General features: G+C 37.8%; 1 protein-coding gene across 3 annotated transcripts in view; it reads right to left on the bottom strand.

Annotated features, from left to right (window-relative positions):
* Window positions 1–12,145, bottom strand: part of RNGTT (RNA guanylyltransferase and 5'-phosphatase) — a 338,127-nt gene that overhangs the window by 274,930 nt on the left and 51,052 nt on the right. For all 3 annotated transcript variants that reach the window (XM_017876820.1, XM_017876821.1, XM_017876822.1), the window contains 2 exons: window positions 11,754–11,829; window positions 9,774–10,014 (listed from right to left, as the gene is read on the bottom strand). In XM_017876820.1, coding sequence (XP_017732309.1) covers window positions 9,774–10,014; window positions 11,754–11,829 — 317 coding nt within the window. The remainder of the gene's footprint in view (window positions 1–9,773; window positions 10,015–11,753; window positions 11,830–12,145) is intronic.

Genomic DNA, 12,145 nt, shown 5'->3' with positions numbered 1-12,145 from the left:
ATTAAAATCTGCATGGCTATCACAACAGAAATGAGTGATCCTTTAGACAGAAATTTAGTAATTACAGAAGATGGGGGCAATTTATGTGACAGAGAGCTGTGTGTGTGTGTGTGTGTGTGTGTGTGTGTACAGAGAAAATGTATATAAGTATATATGTACAAGCAGCATATTTTCATAATGAGGAAAATACATTCATTGTTGTATTCAAAGAAATGATTTCAGACATCAGTTCAAGGAGCAAGCAACACACATGTAAGTCATACTCTTGCAACTCAGTAATGCATGTACTCAAAAGATGAATAAAGAAGGTGTCTTAGGAATGTAGGGGGCCAAGCACAGAATAGGACATGTATCACAGTTACAAACCCAAAGAGAACTATCAAAAAGTAACTACAAGGAGTCCATTACTTGAAGATATAGTTACATCAATATAAGAATCAGAAAAGACTGTGCTTAACAAAAATAAAGTCTCAAACCAAAAATACCTTCATTATGTCAAGAGATGTGATCTACAAAATAATTAGTCATTCTTAGATTGCCTCTGTCAACTATCTTCAACCTCAGATGAAAATAAAAGAAAAATGAAAGCTTTTCCAACCATAAATGTAATAAGTAATTATATCTACGTTTCTCATCCCTGTCAACCATAGGTCAACTACTGGTGACACCATCCACAATTCAACTCTCCAGTCCCCTTTCTTCTCTGATGATTTTGTACTCACTGCTTTAAAGCCCCTTTTCCTTGGTTCATCTTATCAATAATCACCTTCCCAAAGGGTTCCAATGTAAACCCTGGAATTCCTTTTCCATAAATAACCTTCCCCTATCATCTCAACCATTTTCTTGAACACCCATACCCTGTGTCTCAACTAAAAGCTAGCTCTCCCCAGAGAGACCACTTCATCTTAAAGCTACTTATTCTCCTACTGTCCAAGATCCATGGCAGTAATTTAAACTACTATTCTACCTCCTCGTTGCTTTTCTAATGTCTTTCAAAAGCCCCTCTTCTGTTTACACTAATTCCTTTCAGCTATACCACTCAGCTGTAGTAAAGCAGAAATCCACTGTGGGTGCTGGCATAATAACTCTCTTTAAGAGCTGCCCTCCCCACCCACAAAGATGGGGCCTAATGGCCATTTTATATGACATTACAAGATAACATACTACTCCAGCCAAAGTTGATGGGAGCACAAATAACCCTAACTCAATCTGAAGCCATCAGATTCTCTCTCCTGGTAATTTGGAATTGGGATTCAGAGACAAGCAGTTAGTCTCTGCATGTGGCTAAAATTATTACAGGCTACCTTAGAAGCTTTGAGACAGTTAACAATCTCCCAGGAAAATGAGAAATCAGGAAGAGCCTGTCTTGAAAGACAGAGCCAATGAGAAGACTGATACAAATAAAGGTACAAAAGCAGAGGTGAGATATTAAGAAGAAATAGCAGAAACTAGGTTCTAAGTAACTTTCCAGGTCCAGGTTCCAATGTTGTCCTAAAATCTGGCATATTCCAGTGCCTGAGTTCCACCAATTTACTCATGAATAAGTACCCTTAATATTTAAGCTAAAGTTATTTTCTGCTACTTACAGTCAGAGAGTCTAAAGTAGTAAAACCCTCTATCCTTTGTGTATTGAAAGATATTGCCCTACATTCATCAAAAAAAGGTTGGTCCTTCTCACTGTTCTAACTTCTATCATATTGGTAACATCAACATCCACTGAAATAACTTGACCTATCGTACAACCTTTACAGTTCAGTCATCTCATTTTCAGTGACCCTCATCTTTGTCCAACTGGAACATCCTGCTCCATGGCCATACCACAATCATTTCAAACCACTCTACCTTTTGATTCAATTCAAGTCACATTGACTGAGTGCTGACAGCATTCTAAAACCAACATGTTGCTCTAACTTTTATAAACTCTTTTACTGTCACTATGCCCACTTTTCAATTTCACCAAGACTAACAGTCCCTTCATTTCTCCTTCACACATTCTAACGGCACCTCATCCTGACCTTACTTCCTATTCAGCCGAGAACCTATGGCTGATTACTTCAATTATTTTTCCCCCGATAACCTCAGTGCCCCTTACCTCTTGTTCTTCATCACACCCAAACTAAATTTCTCCAGCCTTGAGTCAACCTACTGTTAGTCTTTTCCACTCCCACACATAGGCAGCTGAAACTTATTGAGGAAAAAATCACAATCTCAATTACATCTCCAGTACTAAGAAAGATATTTCCCTCCTATTGCTGAAGACCTATTACTCCAAAAACTACACGTGACCTCCATTCCCTTACATCTCCTCAGAGATTTCTCTTATCATTATTTCCTAAATCTTTACTTTCAGCTTCATTGACTTCACTAGCTCCTTATCCACACTCATAAACACACTTGAATTTATCCCATATTAGAAAGTCTTTTCTGGCTATGTCTGCATCAATTACTCTTCTCCTTTTTTTATCATAACCAAGCCACTTGAATGAATAGTTTATAGTAGTGTGCAGAAAAGGGTTAACCTAACACTAGTACTTGCAAAGTTGGCTCCTGAATGGCACCTGAGAACTTGACTTTCAGAGTGTTCTCAGTTAGCTGATAAGGATGACTCACCAAACCTAGATTATTTGTGCCAACAATACAGTTAATGCTGAATAAATTTTTTTTCCTCCTGGGATCCTGGAATTTTGGTACATGCTAAGCAGAGAGTGCCCACGTGACTGGCCATCAATAAAAATCTTGAGCAGTAAGAGTTTAATGAGCTTCCGCAGGCAGAAACATCACAAACACATTGCTGCAGGAAGAGTGAGCTCAGGATGACCCCTCATGAGAAAGAGAGAGCATAGGAAAGCCGGCACATTAACTCCCCCCAGACTCTACTTGTCTTTGTCTCTTATGATCCAGCTGTATATCCTTAGTACATTGCTGTATAAATCTCAGTTATGAGTACAACCATATGCTGAGTCCTGAGTTATTCTAGTAAATCTCCAAAAGTGAGGGTGGTACAGGGAACCCCTAACACAACTCTGTCTCCACTTTCTCGCCTTCCATTAGCTTCTTAAAATTACCAGTCTGACCCAGCCCTACTGTACCACAGAAAATAATCCTCAGATAAATACTTTCTGTCCTTATTGAATTTTGTCCTCTCTGTTAAATCATACTATTAAATTGCTCCCTTTATGTTAATTCTCAGCTATTTCTCATATTTTACACTTCTTTTGTCTTTTCATGCTGCATGCTGGATTTCTTAGCTAGATCCTCTAGCTTGATAATTTCATTCTGCTACTCATCCCACATATTAAGTGTTTTTTTAATCTTCTCATTTCCAAGATCTCTAATTTGTTCCTCTTCTTAATAGCCTGCTATTATTTTATGGATTGACAGCCTCTCTTGTCTTCTAAAGAAAGGTTCCATTTGTTTTCTCAAATAGAAAACTAAATTTTCCTTTCTTGGTATATATAGTATTATTTTATATAGTATTTAATTTTACAATATATAATTTTTAGTATATATACTGTTTGTGTATAAATATATATATATATATATTCCCAGTATATATTCTTCTACACTAAGTTATTCTTCTATACTAAGTTTTCTGTGCATATGCACAGAAATAACCAAAAAGTAGAGAGCAACTGGCTTGGGAATGAAGAAATATTTTGCCTTTTAACTCTATATACTCCTAGACGTTTGCATTTATATTTTAAAAAAAAAAAAAAAAAACTAATCTTTAAGACATCTGTGTATGTTTTAAAAGTAAATAGGGAAAAATTATTCTAAGAAGACAAACATACCATCGTGGTAGTTTGCGAAAGTTGAAGGATAAGTTGTTTCTTTCATTTTCAAAGCTTTCTTTAATAAACTAAAAGATTAAATGTCTCTTTAATCTTTAATATACGTTACTTATGAGTAAAACATTTTAATAATTTTAGGATTTACTAATTAAGGTTTGAAAAAAGAAAAAACTACCAAAATGCTATATAAGGATTTAGAATTTTTTTTTCCCCTAATTCAGCCTTTGGAGGTATAAGCACAAATATTCTCAAAAATCACCATCTCATAACAGAAATCAAGCCTAACTACTTTCTCCAAAAGGAGAGAAAGGAGGTTTGTGTGTTGTTTTTTTGTTTGTTTGTTTGTTTTTTTGAGCCAGCCTATCACTCTGTCACCTAGGTTGAAGTGCAGGTGAATGTAGTGGTATGATCACGGCTCACTGCAGCCTCAACCTCCCAGGCTCAAGCAATCCGCCCACCTCAGCCTCATAAGTAACTGAGACTACAAGCGCACTACCACACCTGGCTAATTTTTTTAATTTTTTGTAGATACGAGGTCTCACTACATTGCCCAAGCTAGTCTCAAACTCCTGAGCTCAAACAATCCTTCCACCTCAGCCTCCCAAAGTGCTCAGATTGCAGGTGTGAGCCACTGCACCCAGCCTAATTAGACTAATTTTGTAGCCACACACAAAAAAAAGCTGGACAACGTTAAAGAATTCATTTGAAGACCTCAGAGAATTAGAAAGGCAATAAGGACTTGAAGGGCCAAAAACTCAAGAGGGAAGGGGAGCCAAGAGAGCTGAACTAGACATCTTCTACAGCTTTTCCCTTATACTACTCTCCTCAAGAGGCACTGTTTCAAAAATGGTGGCTAAGACAGTAAGAAGCTGAAGAGAAATTTCAACAATATCACAGGAATGGGAAATAAAAGCTGGAGTTACAGGCCATCAAGTAGGAGTAGTCCTGTTTAATTCCCCACACTTTTAGTTAAGATCCTCAAAGGCTATAGGAATGAGAGCAGAGCAAAAATAGACCAGTGCCCCAAAACTAAAGTCTAGTTTCTAACAGCTCAATCCTTAATTAAAATATGCTGCTAATTCTCTGTAGGAGCAAAAGTAAATCCTCTCTAAAGAAAGATAACATGACCAGAGCCTCAAATTATTTCCATAATTTTTCATAAACAATTGTTTCATAAACAAACATACTCAAGTATGCAAGAAAAACTGTAATTGACGAGATATCAAAAGGACATGACAAGAAAACTTTTAAAAGATCCACAGGAGACCCACATATGTTTTATTTTTTATTTGACTTTTAAAAAACTGGTTTTAATATTTTCAAAAACTGAAATGACAAGGTGAAGAATTCCAGCAGAGAACCGAAAATCATTTTTTAAAAAATCAAATGGAAATTCCAGGAGTGAAAGTAAAATCACTAAAACTAAGTAGGCAATGGATGAGTTTAACAGCAGCTTAGACAAAGCTTAATAAGGACATTAGTAAACACCAAGATAGGTCAGAAGAAAATATCCAAAGAAGGCTGACGCCTATAATCCGCACTCTGGGAGGCTGAGGCAGGTGGATCACCTGAGGTCAAGAGATCCACACAAGCCTGGCCAACATGGTGAAACTCTGTCTCTACTAAAAATACAAGAATTAGCCAGGCGTAGTGGCATGCGCCAGTAGTCCCAGCTACTCAGGAGGCTGAGGCAGTAGAAGAAGCGCTTGAACCCGGGAGGCAGAGGTTGCAATGAGCTGAGATTGCACCACTGCACTCCAACTTGGGCCACAGAAGGAGACTCTGTCTCAAAAAAAAAAGAAAAAGAAAAAGAAAATGAAAATATCCAAACTAAAAAATAAACAAAAGGATAAAGAATATGAAAAAGAACACAGGAGGTAGTTTTAAAAAAATTTTTTTTTTTTTTAGGTCAGGCATTGTGGTTCACGCCTATAATCCTAGCACCCTGGGAGGCAGAGGCAGGTGGATCACCTGAGGTCAGGAGTTTGAGATCAGCTTGGCCAACACGGTGAAACCCTGTCTCTACTAAAAATACAAAAATTAGCTGTGTGTGCTGGTGCACACCTATAATCCTAGCTAATTGGGAGGTTGAGACAGGAGAATCGCTTGAACCCGGGAGGCAGAAGTTGCAGTGAGCCAAGATCACAACACTGCACTCCAGCCTGGGTGACAGAGCAAAACTCCACATCCAACAACAACAAAAAAAATTTTTAAGGCCTACTGGTATTAGGTTGAGCTCCAGAAGAAAGAAAGAATGGATGTTGAAATAATACTTGAAAAGATAACAGCCAAAAATTGTCTAAAACAAATTAGGAAAACAAATCCAACCATATATTTAAGAATCCCTGCATACACCATGCAGGATAAATACAAAGAAAACCACAAGTAGAAATATCATGGTAAAATTGCTGAAGATCAAAAACAGTAAGAAATTACCTTCAAAGAAGCAACAAGGTACCTAACTTCTTAACAGAAATAAATTCTGGAATGAAATATTCAAAGTGCTAGAAAAAAAAAAGTTCAAAACCCCTTTTTTTTTTTTTTTTTTTTTTTTTTTTTGAGATGGGAGTCTTACTCTGTCGCCCAGACTGGAGTGCAGTGGTGCAATCTCAGTTCAATGCAACCTCTGCCTCCCGGGTTCAAGCAATTCTCCTGCCTCAGCCTCCCAAGTAGCTGGGATTACAGGCGGCTGCCACCTTGTCCAGCTAATTTTTTGTATTTTTAGTAGAGACGGGGTTTCATCATGTTGTCCAGGCTGGTCTCGAACTCCTGACCTCATGATTTGCCCGCCTCAGCCTCCCAAAGTGCTGGGATTTCAGGTGTGAGCCACTGTGCCTGGCCAAGCACCCTGATTTTTATACTCAGAAGAAACATTCTTCAAAATGATGTCAAAAAAGACAATTTCACACAAATACTAAAAGAATGTGCAACAGCATACCCAAGTGGAAGGAAATACTACAGGAAGCTCGTCAGTTAGAAGGAAAACTATCCAAAATGGAACCACAAAAATACATGAAAGAAAGAGCAGTAGAAAGGGTAAATATGTGGGTATATCTAACCAATAATAACTGTATAAAAATGTCATGGCCAGGCATGGTGGCACACACCTGTAGTCACAGCTACTGAGGAGGCTGAGATGAGAGGACAGCTTGAGCCCAGAAGTTCAAAGTACAGTGAGCTACAATCACACCACTGCACTCCAGCCTGGATGACAGAGTGAGATCCTCTCTCTTTAAAAAAAATAAAAATAAAAATAAAAGGTCTCATCATGGGGTTTAAAGATATACATAGAATTAAAATACACAATACCAAAAAAGATAGGAAGAAGGAAATGGAATAAAAGGTTGTAAAATTATTGGCCAAGTGCAGTGGCTCAGCTCACACCTATAATCCTACTACTTTGGGAGGCTAAGGCAGGAAGATTACTTGAAGCCAGGAGTTGAAGACCATCCCTGCCAACATAGCAAGACATTGTCTCTACAAAAAATAATAATAAAATTAGCACAGTATGGTGGCACAGACCTGTAATCCCAGATATTTGGGAGGCTGAGGTGGGAGGATCCCTTGACCCCAGGGATCTAAAGCTGCAATGAGCTATGAACGAGCCACTGTACTCCAGCCTGAGTGACAGAGTGAGACCCTGTCTCAAGAAATAAATAAGATTTTTGCATTGTCTAAAAAGTGACAAAAGTACTAATATATACCAGCCTTTAAAAGTCAAAGATGTATAGTGAAATCTTTTTTTTTTTTTTTTTGAGACAGAGTCTCACTGCAACCTCCATCTCCCAGGTTCATGCCATTCTCCTACCTCAGCCTCCCGAGTAGCTGAGACTACAGGCACCCGCCACCACGCCTGGCTAACTTTTTTTATTTTAGTAGGAGGGGTTTCACCATGTTAGCCAGGATGGTCTTGATCTCCTGACCTCGTGATCCGCCCACCTCGGCCTCCTGAAGTGCTGGGATTACAGGCGTGAGCCACCGCACCTGGCCATGAAATCTTGAGTAACTAATAAAAGAACAGTAAAGGAATGTATGGTCAACAAGCAATGGGTTGGGGTGATACAAGAATAAAAGCAACCATAAAGAAGGTGAGAAAGGAACATACCACTAGTGGCACAAAAAAACCAGTAAGACAATTTGAATCTAATCTTTACACGAAATGTACATGGACTAAATAATAAGGCAAAAACTGTTGTCTGAATCCAGCAACATGGTGCTTGTAAGAGATTCACTGTAGTAGTCCTAGCAACTCGGGAGGTTGAGGTAGAAGGATCACTGAACCCAGGGAGGTCAAGGCTGGGCTGCCACCAGTGAGCCATAATCTTGCCACCACACTCCTGCCTGCATAACAAAGTTGAGACCCTGTCTCCAAAAACAAACAAATAAACAAAACCTGTATTTTATGCTATGCTGCTTATTGAAGTTTCCTTAGAATGTGATTGTTTTTTTTCTAGGTATGTGACTCAGTAATTTCAGATATCTAAATTCAGGAAATAATAAATCAGACTAAAGGAATAAATTACTTTTGAAATAATTTCTATGTTTCGAAGCAATTTACATGTTTCAGTGTCCTTATAGTCTTGAAATTTAAAATGTGTAAATGTAATTAAAACATTGTTTTACAGCCGGGCGATGTGGCTTATGGCTGTAATCCCAGCACTTTGGGAGGCCAAGGCAGGTGGACCACGAGGTCAGGAGATCGAGACCATCCTGGCTAACATGGTGAAACCCCATCTCTACTAAAAAAAAAATACAAAAAATTAGCCGGGCATTGTAGTGGGCACCTGTAGTCCCAGCTACTCGGGAGGCTGAGGCAGGAGAATGGCGTGAATCTGGGAGGCGGAGCTTGCAGTGAGCCGAGATCACACCACTGCACTCCAGCCTGGGCGACAGAGCGAGACTCCGTATCAAAAAAAAAAAAAATTGTTTTACAAACAAAAAAAATTTTTAAGCCAAAAATAACTGATATGGTTTACATAAACTAACAAAGCATTTACTTCCTTGCCTGTGAACCATGCCTACTAAATGAGTCATGGTGCATACTACTCAACCATAATATACCAGGAACCTTAATTAATAATTTCATTAACACAATTACCTCCATACTTTTCCTAACTTTTCCCTTTGGCCTATCTCATATACTTGTGTGTGTACAAGTACAACCAGTACTTTTCCTCTCAACAGTTCCTCTATCGTCCAATAAAAGAAGATAACTCCTCATATTTATGGTTAGCTCTTTTATTTCTAGAAGATTATTAAAGGTTGGCTAGAGAAGTGAGTCTTCTTGATTTAATTTTATGGAAAGCATGAAAGCATCACCCACGGAGGGGGATGCAGAATTCATATGCAAAGTTATTTTAACTGTGTGACAATTTTGTAAAGCATTAGCAAAAATAATCACTAGGTATTTAGTTGAAATCTCACAATTCTTTGTAAAGAAATTGTAAGTTCTCAATCTAATATCTAAAAGTTATTTGGTTTCCCTAAGAAAAAAAAGCAGGAGAAATTTACATAACTGCAATTTTTCTCTTTGAAAAAGACTCGTGGCTATTAAAGGTCAAGCACAGTGGCTCATGCCAGTAATGCCAACACTTTGGGAGGCCAAGGTAGGAGGATCACTTGAGCCCAGGAGTTCAAAACCAGACTGGGCAACAAAGTGAGACCCTTCTCTACAGAAAATGTAAAAACTAAAAATTAGCTAGTCATGTTGCCAAGTGTCTACGGTCCCAGCTACTCAGGAGGGTGAGGTGGGAGGATCACTTGAGCCCAGGAGGTCAAGGCTACCACTGCACTCCAGCCTGGGCAACAGAGCAAAACCTTGTCTCCAAAAAGAAAAAAAAAAAAATTTTTTTGTTTTTAGAAAGGGCTAGGATGAATCATCTGACAAACCTAGCTAAAGAAACATGGCCAATATTCAATTTTTATAAATATCAATAAGCTTGCAGAAGAAATAAAACCTATTATAATATTTTTAAACATTACCAGTTTTAACCGTTCTTTTCTCCTTTTGCCAAAAGAAGCACTTGACCCGGGTTCTGATTCCTTCTTTCCATCCTCATCCTCATCTTCGTCTTCATCATCCTCAAAACACCAGTCTGGCAATAGAGGTGGGGGTGGTGCTTCCTCTATGTCACCATACCGACGAAAAAGTTCCTTCAAATAATCACCCTTGTAGATTCCTGGTGGTCTGGCTTGGGCAAAAGTAGCAACTGCTGCTTCGATACTATGGGAAACAAACACCATGCAATTTCCTCGCTATCCTCCATTTATGCAGGCTTATCAAAATCTCACTTATTATATTCAAGGCTCCATATAAAGTATAATAGAAGTTTATAAAATGGACGAATCACAATCCTCACCCTCAAGTCATTCAATCTATTCAGGGACAAATTCGTTCTGAAAACGTTTTAACATAAGGTATTCTGAAAATTCTGAAATTCTAAAAGTAAATTGCTGTGAGTATATAGTAGAGACCTAGATCGGGTCTGTGAAGAATTTAAATAAAGTCTTGAAGGTTGAGGTCTGACTCTGCAGGGAAATATCAGTCAAAAAAACAACAATGTGAGCAAAATGAAAGCATAGTGATTTTACAGGAACTTTCAACAGATCCAGGCACTGAGTCTAGATCATCAAAGAGAGGGTAAGCATAGGCTGAATCTGACACAGGAAACGGAGATAACTGTGGAGAGCATCTGAATGGTCAGAGCTAGAAAGTACATGCAGTACAGAACCACCAACAATGCATACTGCAAAATGCAAAAACCATATGTGTACTTCATCTGATTATATTCAAAAAAGGACCTACTATGTGAAAACCTTTGTAAACATAAATAATGACGCTCCATCAGTCAACAAGAAAATTCAGTTAGTAATATATTCTCCTAAGAATATTAGGTACTAAAGTCATAATCTCTCAGGATCTAAAAACATACTTCAAAAATAACAGATGCTCAACAAACACATGCTGGTTGACTTAAATGGAGTAACACTCTCCCAAAATAATTCCTTTTGTATATCATTATAAACTTTTCCTAGTACTCAACAGCTATAAAAAAGCTATCAGTTGAGTATCCCTAATCCAAAACTCTTAAATCCTAAATGTTCCTAAACCCAAAACCTTTTGAGCATTGATGGGAAGCTCAAAGGAGATGCTTATTGGAGCATTTCTGATTTTGGATATTCAGATTAAGAATGTTCAACTGGTAAATATAATGCTAATATTCCAAAATGTGAAAAAAATCCGAAACACATCTACTCACAAGCATTTCAGATAAGGGATACACAACCTGTATTTAAAAGGTAAAAAACAACACTAGTCATTTCCAAAGCTGGATACAAATACAAAATATTAGAAGAATCTGTGATAATTCTATAAGAGGTGAAAAAATCTGAAAAAGTAAATACACAGTTTATGAAATTAATAAGCACTCAAAGTGTTTTGCTGGTTAATACAAAACAGCTGGCTGGATGTGGTGGCTCATGCCTGTAATCCCAACATTTTGGGAGGCCAAGGGTAGAGGATCACTTGAGCCCAGGAATTCAAGACCAGCCTGGGTAACATATGGAGACCTCCTCACTAGACAAAAAAATTTAAAAAAGGAAAAAATTAGCCAGGCATAGGTGGCATACACTTGTAGTCCCAGCTACTTGAGAGGCTGAGGTGGGAGGACTGCTTGACCCCAAGAGGTGAAGGCTATAACGAGCCATGATCACACCACTACGCTCCAGCCTGGATGACAGAGGAAACCCTGTCTCAAAAAAACAAAACAAAACATACACACACACACACACACCCCCACCAAGTAATGGTAGTATAAAGATTAACCATATATAAATGAAAAGCAGTTCAAATTACATTAATCATGAGTTCACCAAAAACTTGATAATACAAATTCTGCAACTAAAATATCAATAAAAATTTTAATTACAAATACATCTTCCATTATAACAAGATACAGATACCTCCAATCCATTTTCTCCACCAAAAAGGCACATATGAGGAAACCAGTGCGATTGAAGCCATGAGTACAATGAACACCTAGAAAATAAAGTAGCTTTGGTTAAAATTAAGAAGTCACTTAAGAGGTCACATTTACTTTAAACTCCAACCTGCAACCAAAACATTTCAGCTAGTTTATAAAACAATTACATTTTTTAATTTTTTAACTTGAAACACCTCTTATAACTTGATAACTTGTCAGTTTAAATTGCTTAGAATCTAATTTATAGCTAGCTAGAAGTTTAAGTGCAATATATAGGTGTATTGATTTAAAACTGTCTCTACTGTTTAACAAGTTCTACTAAAACTAGAAGTTTCCAAGCATTTTAAATAAGGAGGTATTTTCATCAAACAC

Source organism: Rhinopithecus bieti, unplaced genomic scaffold, assembly GCF_001698545.2.
Source record: "Rhinopithecus bieti isolate Rb0 unplaced genomic scaffold, ASM169854v2 scaffold_10354, whole genome shotgun sequence".
In the NCBI taxonomy this organism is placed as follows: domain Eukaryota; kingdom Metazoa; phylum Chordata; class Mammalia; order Primates; family Cercopithecidae; genus Rhinopithecus; species Rhinopithecus bieti.
This window is presented reverse-complemented; position numbering and strand designations above follow the sequence as displayed.